The 13,224-nt window shown below is 50.2% G+C and overlaps 1 protein-coding gene across 1 annotated transcript in view; it reads left to right on the forward strand.

Annotated features, from left to right (window-relative positions):
* Positions 1-281: 281 nt before the first annotated feature.
* LOC104514645 (RNA-binding protein 38-like) overlaps positions 282-13,224 on the forward strand; it is a gene marked incomplete at its 5' end in the record, with an annotated part of 13,582 nt that continues 639 nt past the window's right edge. The window contains 2 exon segments of the mRNA XM_010158384.1: positions 282-405; positions 998-1,052. Coding sequence (XP_010156686.1) covers positions 282-405; positions 998-1,052 — 179 coding nt within the window.

Consider the following 13,224-nt stretch of genomic DNA (forward strand, 5'->3'; position numbering starts at 1 on the left):
CCCCCCAGCTCCCTCTGCCTCGGGGAGTTCGGGGGTTGGCGCCGCCAGCTGCTTAAAAAAGCACGAGGGGGGAGGTGGGAAAGCCACGGAAAAAGAACTGGCGGGAGCCCAGCGTGGGGGGAGCTCTCTTTTCGCTCAGGTCCCGGAGCCCATCCGCGCGGGTGAGGCGGCACGGAGCGAGGCTGCTTCAGAGCAGAGCGAGAAATAAACTCGGCTCAGCGCCCGTTGCCGGAGTGCTCACACGGTGCTGCTGCCACCAACAAGGCTGTGCTTGGTTCCAGGTGACCATGGCAGACAGAGCTGCTGCTGAAAGAGCGTGCAAAGACCCGAACCCCATCATTGATGGCCGGAAAGCAAACGTGAACCTGGCGTATTTGGGAGCAAAACCCAGGAGTATTCAAACTGGTGAGGCATCCAGGAAATCCCGTCTCTCCCTATTAGAATAACTTGTAAGATGAGGAAATAAGTTACTCGGGCTGGATTCGTCTGATCTGCTTGTCCCTCGGAGTTCTGATTGTTGGTTGAGGACACTGCGTGGTCCTCTCATCCGTATCTTCTTACTCGTACCTCTCACACTAGTGTTACGTGTGCTTAAGTTCGTAGAACTGAGTTAAAGCAATCTTCTGCTATGGCTGATCTTGTTTTCCTGTTATCCTCATCGTTACATGAACAGTAAAATCCATTTCATCCTTCTGCGCTTTGGTTTAATGGCCAGAGTACCACATGTGTAAAACAAGGCGTTACATCCCGTTGTCTGTACAGTAACAGCACTTTCATGCTGTTCTTAGATTTGAATTCCTATCTGGTCCTCCCGCACATCGCGTAGCATATTAAAAGTCACTTGCTTCTAAATGGGGCTCTCGGTTTGCGCACATGCATAGCAGATAAAATGCACGTGCGTGTGGTCAGAGGTGTAATTCTGCATGTATAGTATAAGTTGAGTAGTACAATGGATGCCACTCTATTGATATTTCTTTTTTTCCAAATGATTTTTTAGGTTTTACCATAGGTGTGCAGCAGCTACATCCAGCCTTCATTCAGAGACCCTTTGGGTAAGTGGGAATGTTTCGTAACGGTCCGTTTGAAATCAAATTCATGAATCAACTTCCTCCTTATTTAAAATGTATGAAAAAAGCCTTAGCTGTCAATAGTGGGCAGTTTCAACAGCTGTTGTTAACGTTTGGAGTACTTAATTTCTGGTGAAGATTTCAGAAGTTTTGTGCATTTGTCAGCTTTAATGTAATTCCCAAAGATCCTCCTTTATCCTCAGTAAATCTTAGTCATAATAAACCCAGTGCGTTGCTTCTTGCTTTGCCAACTTCAAAAATTCACAAGAATTTAAATAAATGGAAAATAGTTTCTCTATTATAGTACTTAAGGTGTCAAAACAATTAAGCAAATTCTGTTCTCATGTTTCTCAAATAAGATCTTCTGCTTCTTCTGTGCAGTTTCCCACGTAATAATGCTTAGGATACAGTTTTATCCTAGAAAACAAATTGCATTGGAAACAAAGTCTGTTACTTAATGAAAGTAACATTAGGTCAAAAATTGATTTTGGACAGATGTTATACAAGGCTTGAATAGTCTGCAAAAGTGGGCTTTTGTCTGCTATTTTCAATAGCTTATACCATCCCTACTCGGTTAGAAAAGTCCTCTTTTTATACATCTAATAGGATCTGGCAGCTGCTCGGCAAAAGACAAGTGTGCTTCACGAGAACAATAGTGACTGTCATACTGCCTTCATTTAACTGTTTAATGATTGATGCAGTTCTTTTTTTTACACCACTTCAGAAAGTGAATATTGATAGGGTTTTTTATTATTATTTTCTAAGAGCATTAAGAAAGTAGGTGCATTTTTTTTAAAAAAGCTTTTGAGCACTGCTCTGTTGTGGTTTTTGTGTGACTATATGAATAGATGGGATTTTGGCTTTTGTCAGCAGAAATACTTCATCCCTTTACTCCTCTCCGCTCATGATTTTTTGGAGGTGTTGTTTCGGTGGGGTTTTCTTGTTTTGTTTTGATTTTTTTTTTTTTAAAAAAAAAAATTTGCTAACAACAATACCGAAACTTTCCCTCCTCTGCCCTCCTGGATGCAGTTGCCAACTGCCTGGGTAATCTCATTCCAGTGAGTTTATGGATGTAAGAGGCTGTGTTGCCACAATAGTGCACACCCAACGTACGTGTGTTGTGTACGGTTCAAACATGCTGGTCGTCGTAAGTGGTTACGGCTCCGTTGGAAAGACTCGAACAACATCTGTCATGAAACGAAGAGATGATTTTTTTTTTTTTTTTTTTTTGGTGCGAGAGCCACCGTAGTCTGCATAGACAAGATGCTGCTTTTTAATCTCTCTCCCTCTCCGGGAGTTACTGGCTTTAGCTCCCAGAGCAGGCAGCGGCAGCACCTTCGAGATGTGAACACTGGAGCCTTTCCAGGTCGCGCAGGACTGCACAAGAGAAGTTGATGATGAAACCAGCCTGTTCTGAGCTTTTCCACACGTGCTAGCAGAGAAGTGCAAAGTGGTGAAGCACGTTAAACTCCTCGTGTTGGCGAGTGCTAGCGCACGCCTGTTCCTCTCGCAGGTAATCCGCTGTTCCTGCGGGTGCCGTTCCTACCCAGGAGCTGCAGCTCTGGGAAACGTAGGTTTTTCCTATCTGAGCAGTTTGCTTCTGGTGTCACATACAGAGGAGTGTGGGATCAACTGACTACGTGTTCCTTGTGATCCAGACAGTTACTGTTCCAGTTCCTAGGCATTGGATTCATCATTTAACAGCAGAGCTGCAGCTAGCACTTACAGCAGACAGCACGATAAATTATTTATCAGTTGCCAAGAGACAGGATCCAGGAGACTGGAGGCTTGAAGGAAGGGGATTATATATCATTATTTGCAAGCATCAGTAAACAAGCATTTTGTTTCATTTGGTGATTGTTGCAGTAGAGTCACTGAAAATGTGGGTTTGGCGGAAAGGGAAGCATTTACCTGAGCACGGTGACTGGGGCTGCTCTGGCTTCTGAGCAAAGCATCAGGTGCTCAGTCAAGCAACAGCACTCGGCTGCCAGTTCCCTCTTTGTCTCACCCGTAGACCAACAAAATTAAAAGCCTGCTGGGCTCCACTCTTGCATTCCCTTGAACCCGCAATTTCCTTGGCTCTCTGTGGGATTTGAGGATAGATGAGAGTTTATCAGGGTCTGTCTGTCTTTGGAAGCTTCATCAAATTGCTGTTGTCCATTTGCTCCGCACCGTGTGGAGCAGATCCTGACCTTCCCCAAATGAAGCTCAGTGTCTTGCCTGCTTTGCCCACAGTGTAAGACGCTGCCCGGTTCCCGCCTCTGCGGAGTGTTTGTGCCCAGGGGTTGGGATGTGGTTTCCAAAAGACGATTGTTATGGCAAACAGGGTATTAGGTGTGCAAGCTGGACTCGGCAAGGAAGCAATGAATGAACAACCTATTAACTGCTAGTCAGTTAAGTAATTGAGAAAGCCAGCCAGTCATGTTCCAGCTGTCAAGCCACAGAGTGCAGGTTTTGGTGAAACCTGAAGCGGGTGGAAACTATGAAAATTACCCAAACATCAGAAGGCATATTTATAAACTGAAGGCTGTCCCCCCCAGCCCCAGGCACCCAAATGTAGCTGTAAATATTGCTGGGGGTTATGCGGAACAGAAAGAGAAACCGTGAGGAGCATGTCTCCTCCCTCCTCTTGTCCTGGCAGGGGCACAGCAGACAGCATGGAGTCGGTAGTAAATCCTGCTTTGAAAAGTGGTCTCTGGGTTGCCGTAACCGGAGATCTTAACAGTAATGCAAGGCAAAGGATGCGTCCGTGTGAGGAGACCCAGATCCGTCTTCTGCGTTTAGGGAAGCAGCCTTAGGCCTCGGGGGCTTATCCTTGAGTTCACAGACTGCGCTTTGCTTGGAGGCAGATGGCAGTGCCGCAGTGTGTCCCTGCAGCTACCGGCCAGCACAGAGCTGCGCTTACGGCACCAGGGAAGGACAAGACCCCCTCTTCCCAAATGGAGCTGACTCTTCTTGCAGCAGTGCCCCTTCTAAGAAATTTTGAGAAACACATGAAACTTTGTGGAAGCTGCTAGGAGCAACCATGTAGAGTGCTTGGCCCGGAGTACATGGTGACATGGCAGAGCTGCTCGATGCCCCCCTCTAGGTCCTCTCCGCAGGGACTCTGGTGCTCGAGGCAGGTTTGAGTCTGTGCAGGGCACAGGGATTCCCTGCTGCTTGCCGCTCTGGACGCGAGCAGCGGATAGCAGATGCATTCCTGTGGCTGTGCCTCAGCGAAGGAGCTATCTGTGTGGGAGATCTACCAGTGACTAATGACTGAGCTCTTGGGAGTGTATAGCTGTCTCCAGCAGCATCCAGCTCTTTCCATATCTGCATGCTGGATGTTGCTGCTCCGGAGACCCTGCAGCCCATCCTTGTGTAGTTGCTAATTTTGGTGACCCCCTGACTCTGAGCTGCATTTGGTCTCGGGTAGCATCGGAAAGCGTTAAATCTCTGAGTCTGAAATTTCACGCATTGATGCTGCTGCAGTTAGGAAGTGAAGAAAGTCCCTCTTTGTGTCAGCCTACCCTCCCTTGCAGCTGTTTATCCTTAAAACTTCTCTATCGGGTTAAAAATAAAAGGAAACAAACTTTCATCTTTTCTGTGGTTATGGTTATAAAATGGCACACGCAGGCCTTGCCCTGCTTGGCCTCTCTCAGCTGGGCCCCCCACCTCCCCCCGGGCTCTGACTTCCTACTGCACCACTTGCCCAAAGCTGGCCCGCTGCGGGACCCCAGGCTGTTCCCGTGGGGATGGCACCAGGCACCTGTTGTTTATCCTGTGCCAGTAACATGAAAGCATCTTTTGGGGGGGGATTTCCTAAGAAACATTCAAATCCATTTTCCAAATGGCTTCAGCTGCTAGATCTTGGGCATGATTACTGCTATTCAGACCAAATGCTTGCCAGTCAGAAAGAGGTCCTTTTTTTTTTTTTCCTTTTCTCTTTTTCAAGAGCAGACATGTATTTATAAGCAGATCAGATGGCTCTGTGAATTTCATTGAACATCTACCTCAAGGTGCCAAATGCTGGTATCCAACCCAAGGGCTTGGTACACAATCCGTTTTGCCTTTGGGCTCAAATGTGCTCGTGTTTTGCATCCAGTATAGGCCTGTAGAAAAGTAAAGAAGGGGAGCACGGTCTGATGTAGTGACCTCACACTTGGCTACGTCAATGTTGTACCAAGCTCAAGGCAGTACTGGACCTTCTGCAGGGACAGGCTGTGGGTGAAGGATGCCGTGAGCCATTCCAGGGCAGTCAGGGCGCAGGCCTGCGTGTGATGGAGCTGAGCTGGCTCTAGCTTTGTCCTTATAGCCCAACTCGAGTTGTGCCGATTTCTCAGCGTGATTCCATGGCCTTCGGTGGATTTGCTCTGCATCCTCGCCAGCACGAGAGCAGCAGAGACCAAAGTCCTTTCCCCTTGTTGCAGGAGCTGGGGAGCGGCAGATGCAAAATTCTCCTACTCCAGTGTGGCTGGTGCCACTTAGTCCCAGTGTGGCAGGTGCATGCACACGTCTGGACTGTCCGAGCAGTCCGGATTGTACTTGACCTCATCTTTCCTTCGCGCAGCTGTTGGCATACCAGTCCCTAGCTCTGTAGGATTAAACACATGCCCAGTAATTGGAGTGATAAATGCCGCTCTGACCAGCCTTCCTCCGAGCTGAGGACACCAGTGAGGGAACGAGACAGTTGTACTGATAATTTGGTAGCAAGGACACTGGGTCGATTCTAAATATGACTTCCATGAAGGGCTTGTTCCCCACAGATGGGAGCAAGCTACATACCAGAGCTAAATATACTCTGTGATCACAAAAGATGGAACAGTCGTGGACCTCAGAGTTAAAGCTGAGTCTCCTGTTTCTTGGTCTCTAAATCCTGTAAACAGGATCATACTGTCGCCTGCAGTTTCCCTGTCCCCGGCTTTGGGCATTTCTGCTCTCCTGTCTCATAGCTGAGCTGCTGCCGGCTCTGCTCCGGCCCCAGCAACGGAGGCTGGGAGAGCCGTGCTCAGCTTGCGGCTTCTGCTGTGATCCCGGCTTGCGGGAAGGTGTGGGGAGAGAAGCTTTAGGTGCAATTTATCAATGAAATCACAACTGGCAGCAGAGATTGCTGAAACTCTTAAAATGGAATTGTGTTCTTGGCTTAGAAATTACTTGTTTTGTCAGTGCAGGTTTTCTCTTTTTTTTGAAAATAGGTACTTCATTGGTTCTTCCATAGCTAAAACATTCTCCTTCAAAATGCCCAGAGAAGCTGTGGATGCCCCATCCCTGGAAGTGTCCAAGGCCAGGCTGGATGAGGCTTGGAGCAAGCTGGTCTAGTGGAAGGTGTCCCTGCCCATGGCAGGGGGGGTGGAACTAGATGATCTTTAAGGGCCCTTCCCACCCAAACCATTCTATGATTCTACTTCATCTCTGCAAGAAAAAGTTCATGATAAATCAAAACTGTGGATGGTTTTAATTAAAAGTCAGTGGAATGGATCATGTGTAAAGAAATAGTCTGTCAAAAGATGGAACGAGTTGAAAGTAGTCAATTTAATATATATTATGCCAAAACTTGTGAGGTACTTGAGAAGACTTTAGAGGTGTTTTTGCAGCTTTTGCTTTTCTCCAAATTGCAGATGGAAACTGGAAAGCTTAGTTAAAGACCAGATTTCTGGGGTTCCTGGGTTAATGTGGCAGAGCCTCTGGTTTTCCTCCTGTGTGGACAGGATGAATCTAGCGTCCTCCTGGGATTCTCAGCCTGATGCAGAAGGACTTGGGCTCCTGTAGTGCACTGGCGTGAAGCTTTTTCTGTTTCTTCTGTCAGTTCATTTCTGGTTTGGTTGTGCTGGAAACTCGAAAGGGGAGGGTTTTTTCCTTCTCTGGGTAGCTGACTACTTGCAGATAAACTTCCATGTGGCTTTTTCCTTGGTGCCAGATGGCGCTTGTTTCAGGCAGATGTTAATCTCCTGCTACCTGAGTGTTTTTCAGCCTGCTTCTCCAAAACTTATTTTTGGTCAGGCCCAACAGGCCTTTGTTTGGGATTATTATTTTTTCTTGTTCCTTTGGGTGTGGGGGAAGCAAGATGCAGAGGATAAAGCTGTAAATTGTGGAGCCTGGCTAGAGCTCAGCACGTTGATCTTGGGCTGTTGGTTAAACTGAGAAAAAGGATTAGATCTTTGTGAGAAGATGTACTCTCATCTTTGGTCTGCAACCTCTTTTTTTTTTAATTTATCTTGGATTTTTTTTTTTCCCCCCTACACCGCTGCACCAGCTATGGGGAAAGGTCTAGATGGTGTTTCTTTCTACTGTTTTTTTGTGGGATCCACCTTCCTCCGCTATGGGCCATTAGTTTTGTTGCGTCGTGGAGTCAAGGTGTGCCAACCTTGGAAAATGAGGACATCGATGGTCTGTGATAGGTTCTCAGCTACTGCGGTGCCTTTTGTTCCTTACATTTTCTCTCTCCTGCCAAAATGAAAACAAACTGAAATCGTGGATTGCTCTGGTACTCTAAGTTCGCGTTTGTATTTCTCAAGTGACAGTTTTGGTAGGCTCAGCAACTAGCAGGGGTTATTACTGAATCTTGTAAGGCAATCACGTTTTCTCTCGTACTGATTCCAGCCTGGGACAGTCTGCTATGGTAGGTTGTCCTCAGTGATTGTCCCCCTGCGTTCCCAAGAGGGAAGCAGGAAACCCCGCTGTGTACCTGTTTGCACAGGCTGCTGCGTACATCTTCCCAGAGGGCCAGAGGAGGATGTGTAGGAGATGGACAGGCAAATGAGTAGAAATTGGGTTGGTTGGTTTGCTGGTTTGTGTCTTGCGCTGGTCGGTGAGGATCAGTATTGTACCGTGGAGCTGCAGAGTTCATCCTTGTCTTACTTTGAGCCAACTGAGGAGGCAGAAGCCGTTGACATTTCAGTGCATGTTTAAATCAGCTTTAGTAGGGGCATTTCAGGATTCAGAAGTTTGTCATGTCAGTGGTTGGAGCCCAGCCTGCTAATGGATGGTGGAGTGGTTGGGGCACAACAACTGTCTGGATCTGCACCGAATTGCAGGTGGATGCTCCATGACCTCCTCCCGGAGCAAGCAAGACTCCTTGTTGGCAGCCAGGGACTGCCCTGGCCACGCTCCAGCCTGTAGCCCCTCTTGATCGCATCTGAATTTGAGAACAGAACATGAATTTCTCACATTTCTACAGCCCGTCATTGTGGCTAGGGCCTGTGTGATAGTGTTGCCAAGCCTGCCAGTGCTCCTTGAGGGTTTGCTACAGCGGCTGCATGAGGTGAGTGCTTGCTGGCTTGGGAGCGTCCTTCAGGAGCGATGTTCTTGGGGCCTGAGTTCTATCCGGACGTGTCTGCGCATTGCCGAGGCGGTGTTGTGGCACTGCCGACGCGAGTGCAGAGCTCCCAGGCTGCTCCCGTTCTTGGCATAGCTGGGGTGCGCTTCCCAGAGCGGCTTGTGCCTGGGGCTCCTACGCTTGTGCACCCGCTTCAGGATACATCTTCAGATCTGTCATCCAGGCTGTGGTTGGAGGTGATCCATCGCCAGAGGTAGTTGTCATGCGGCTGTCATGGACGGCAGTGACTATGCTTGGCTCGTTCCACCTACCGAGTGCCGGCACCGCCTGCCGTTGAATGCTGTGGCAGTGTGGGTGCCTTTGTAGCAGCTAAGGGGTCAACTCCAGTGGAAATGGAGGCCAAATTCCTGGGGTCAAATGCCAGAATTTGTGCCTGCACTGGCAGACACAAAGGGCTCTGTTTCTTTTATTCTTCAAGGAATAAAAGGCTGGTCGTGACGGTGGCGTTTGTGTGCTGATCTCTGTGAGGCTGCCGAGAGGCCTGTGCCCCTCCCTGTTTCCCAAGTGTTGGTGTGATGTTGTGTCCCTCTGGATGGCAGGTTGCCGTTGTCTCCCACCTCTCCAGAAGCAGCACAGCCAGCTCCCGGTACGACTGGCAGAGCTGGAGGAGGTCGGGAGCTCTGGCTGCAGTGCTCTCCCAGACCCGGGCAGCTTGCAGGAGCTGCTCCCAGCTCGTGGGCTGGAAGGCCTGCAGGGTAGGGGAATGCTGAGAAGGTGCAGCTAAAACACATTTTAGGTGTAAACCTGACTTAAAATAATGAAACACATGCAGTGTCTCTGAGATGAGCTCTGCCAGATAGAGCTTCTGATGAGGGAGAGGGCCTCCTTAGCCCCATTCCTCATCCTTGCCGTTTGGGAAGGGGTGTGGGACACACGGCCTTCTGACGGGTCCCTGCCAGCCACCCCTGCCCTGCAGCTCACTCCGGCAGCCCAGCCGCTGCCGGGGGGAGAGCCGGGTGACGGCACGTTTTATGAAGTCCCGTCTTTCAGCTGGCAGCACCTCCCGGGACCATGGGCATCGCCGCCAGCCTCACCTGAGGCTCCCAGGAAGCTGGGGGGGACTTTTTACAAGGGCCTGTAGTGACAGGACAAGGGGGAACAGGTTTAAATTGAAAGTGGGGAGGTTTAGATTAGATATCAGGCAGAAGTTCTTCCTGCAGAGGGTGGGGAGGCACTGGAACAGGTTGCCCAGAGAAGCTGTGGATGCCCCATCCCTGGAAGTGTCCAAGGCCAGGCTGGATGTGGCTTGGAGCAACCTGGTCTAGTGGAAGGTGTCCCTGCCCGTGGCAGGGGGATTGGAACTAGATGGGCTTTAAGGTCCCTTCCAACCCAAACCATTCTGTGATTCTATGATGTGTTCCAACCCCTCTGCCCAGGACTGCACCAAACTGCTGTTGGTCGGTCCTTTGCATTTTGCACAGCAAAAGCAGAAGCCGAGTCTGTGTCTCCTCTGCCAGCGGCTCTGTAACCATCTCTTTTGTTCTGTGTCTTTCAGTTTTGGCTGCTGGGGCAGCACGGCATTGTGCCACGCAGTTAGGAATGCGGGCTAGCGTGGCAGTCCCGGCTGCCCCCTGCACCCCGATGGCCCTCCCGAGTCCCTGCTGTGGCCACTGCCGGCTCTAGGATAGGTTTGACCATGCTTGTTGCATTTTGTGGCCTTTGCCCGCGATGGACTGTGATGCTGTAAGCATCTCGTTCATGGGATGGCTTTGGTGTGTGGTGCCGGTGGCTGATCACTTGGCTGACGTTTAATAATCACGGTGTGTGTGTTGTAGATGAAGTTCTCTTCTGGCTGGCAGGGACCATCATGGGGGAGGGAGGAAAACTGCAGGGAGGAAGGGAAAGGCATCTTAAAACAGAGATGTGACTCATTCTGTAGAAATTCAGATTAGAGTTTGATGATTTTTAGAAAAAGAACTCTGGGAGCTTTTTTTTCCCCTGAAGGATCTTCTTGAGAAATAATGAAAGGGGAGGGGAATATTTTAAGACCTTCTGTAGATGCTAAACAAAGCCAGTAGAGAACTTCATCGTACTGCACTGGTTTGGTTTGTAGCTGCAAGTCATCACAGTGACCTTGGGTTGTGTGTTTTGTGTGGATCGATGAGTTGCCATCTGCCCACCTAATTCAGAAGTCCAAACTGCGTTATCATGATGGAAGCTTCTAGCTAAATTATTAAAACCCCACAGACCAAAAGAACCTTCCCTTTTACATAGAAGCAGATTCTGGAGTTGCTGAGTGTGGTTTTTCTAGTGCAGTTAACTGCGGGGTGTGATGTGCATTTGCGCGGGTATTGGGCTGGGATGTGTTTCTGGGAATGGAGTACAGGAATACTTATTTTCTCCTTGGCTAATGGTGCTTTTTATTCAAAGTAGCATTGAAGAGCTGGAATTTTTCCTTGCTGAGCGAGAGAGTAGCACAGGATATTGTGGATTTGCTGTCTCTGGAGCACACTGTGGGCGCTGCGATGGAGGAGCTGTGTACGCGAAAGCAGAGCCGACATGTGGAGTTCCTTGGGGATGAGTCTTGAGCTCGTGCTCACTCCGATGGCCCCGCACGTGGCCACGTGCTCTCCATGGCATGTGCCAGCTCCAAAGAGCAGTTGGGTGGTGACAGGGGACCTCGGGGTGACTGTGGAGCTGCTCAGACAGGGTGATGCTCGGGCTGGATTGCTCAGACAGGGTGATGCTCGGGCTGGATTGCTCAGAGGCTCTTGGACCCTCCTGGTCATTTTGCACGTGTGGGCTGAATGTCTGCGTGCAGGAAAAGTGAGGGTCCCTCCTCTGCTCCTGCTGGTGGGTGTTTCTTAGTGAGTCCTGAGCGTAAGAATGGTGCAGTTGGGTTTTTGTTGTGTTGGTGGGATGCTTTCAACTTTACCAAGCCTTGGAGTCGCAGGAAGGCCAGTAGCGGGTAGCAGGGAGAAGCAACAGCCAGCCAGGGCATCCGTCGCCTGTGTGGGATGCAGGCCGTCATCCAAGCTGCTGATCTGTGAGGGGTGGAGCGAGACGGGTGCGCGGGGTCCGCTCACCTCTCCCACAATGGTTGCATGGGCCAATGCCTGGGGTACCTTCGCAGGGCCTTTCCCAGACTTGGAGGGCCAAGCGAGCAGTATGGCAGCTCTGTGCTATGTAAAATGAAACAAACTCCCCCGTGACCAAGCGTGAGGAACCTCTGGGTTGGGACTGGGCCCAGCTCCTCGGAAGAGGTGGTGGCTGCTGCGCATGTGCAACGTCAAGAGCTCTTGGTCTGAACTGGGGTGTAAGCTCTAGTTTAGATTCAGCTGTGCTGGCCTCAGTTTAGATCAGAGCTAAACCAGAAGTGATTCAGTGAATTTCTGCTGCCTCACGTCATTCCTGTTAGTCACAGGGTGATGTTGGGTATGGTGCGTTTACAGACCGAAGGGCTGTGAGGTCCCTCTGGTTGCGGTACGCCAGGACTGCTCTGGCCTCTGGTCTTGCACTTAATCAACCGAAGGTCGAGGTGCTGCTCTCCACCATCCATCCTCCTCTCCGAAGGATGACTCCAGAGGTGACTCTGCTGGGGTTCCTGACCCTGGAGATCAGATGGATGGGTGGGAAGATATCCTCTCCCTGAGCAGCTGAGCTCAGCTTTAGAGAGCAGATTAGGCACGTACAAGCCTGTGTCTTGTGAAAAGCCTGTGGGAGGCTTTAAAAAGTGGTCGTGTTTGAAAATGTGCTGTCACACACATCCACACAAAAATCCCCAAAATATTTGAGTCTGCGTAAGCTCTTTGCAAAGTTTCACCTTGTTGGGGTTTTTCCGTTTGTTTGTTTGTTTGCCCAAGTGAGTTGGGTCTGGGGGCAGGGTGGAACGAGCTCTCTGGAGGATGGATGGCTTTGGGTTCGTGCCGTTGCTGGATGGGTTCAACAAGCAGCCGGTGTGCGCTTTTTGGGGCACGTGGCTCTGATCTTCTGGGGCTCATGTGCTGTTTGCAGGTGACAGTCGGCACACCCGTTTCTTAAACAAGCCCCAAGTCTGTCAAGCCCGTGCACAGCAGAGCTGTCTGCTGCCGAGGGCCGTGCAGGCAGGCACTGTCTGCGCTCTGCGGTTGCGTGGGCAAGTACCGCGTTGGTCTGGCCCGTGGCAATTTGTGTGGATGGACCTAAATCTTCAGGTTTGCACAGTTTTTGCTTGTCTGAGGCATGCCTTGTTGTGAGCCATTTGAAAAATATAGCCCTTTCATTTTGCTGCTTTTTTTTTTTTATTCCTTTCCTCCTCATTAGCAGTTTCTAGCAAATTAGTGGGCAATCCTGCATTAATCATCTCCAGGATCTCACAGTCTATGGACTTTAATTGACTGTGGCTTTGTTAAATTCCTCGCGGCAGCACGGCTACCTCGGGGCAGGGACAAACCAGCTGGTGGAAAGCAACACTTGAGGACCTGCATGAAAGGGCAGAGGAGATGCCGGCGGCCCGCTGGCCGCAGAGCCTGCACGTAAAGCCTCACGGGCACACGAGCATCGCTGCTGGGCTAGGGGCTGCTGGCAGGGTCGCTACTGAGGAGGGTTACTGAAGGGAAGAAAGCGGAATTAGTATCTCTTGTTTTACAATAAACACCCTGTAGCATTGCCCTAAACATCCAGTGTTATGGAAACACCGGCTTAAATGTGTAGTAACTGATAATAGCTGGCCAAGCTGGGAGACCCTCGGGGTGGTCATCCCTGGTGGGATGTGTGGAGGAGTGACCCGGTGTCCCCGGTGCCAGGAGGTGCCCGGTGGGGTCTGTGGGTCCTCAGGAGCCCCCTAGGGTTCTGGCAGTGCAGGGGGAAGCGTGGGCTGGAGGATATGGGCAGTGGTGGGGCTGGCAGGTACTGGCACGTGGG

Source organism: Eurypyga helias, unplaced genomic scaffold (assembly GCF_000690775.1).
Source record: "Eurypyga helias isolate BGI_N326 unplaced genomic scaffold, ASM69077v1 scaffold12379, whole genome shotgun sequence".
In the NCBI taxonomy this organism is placed as follows: Eukaryota; Metazoa; Chordata; class Aves; order Eurypygiformes; family Eurypygidae; genus Eurypyga; species Eurypyga helias.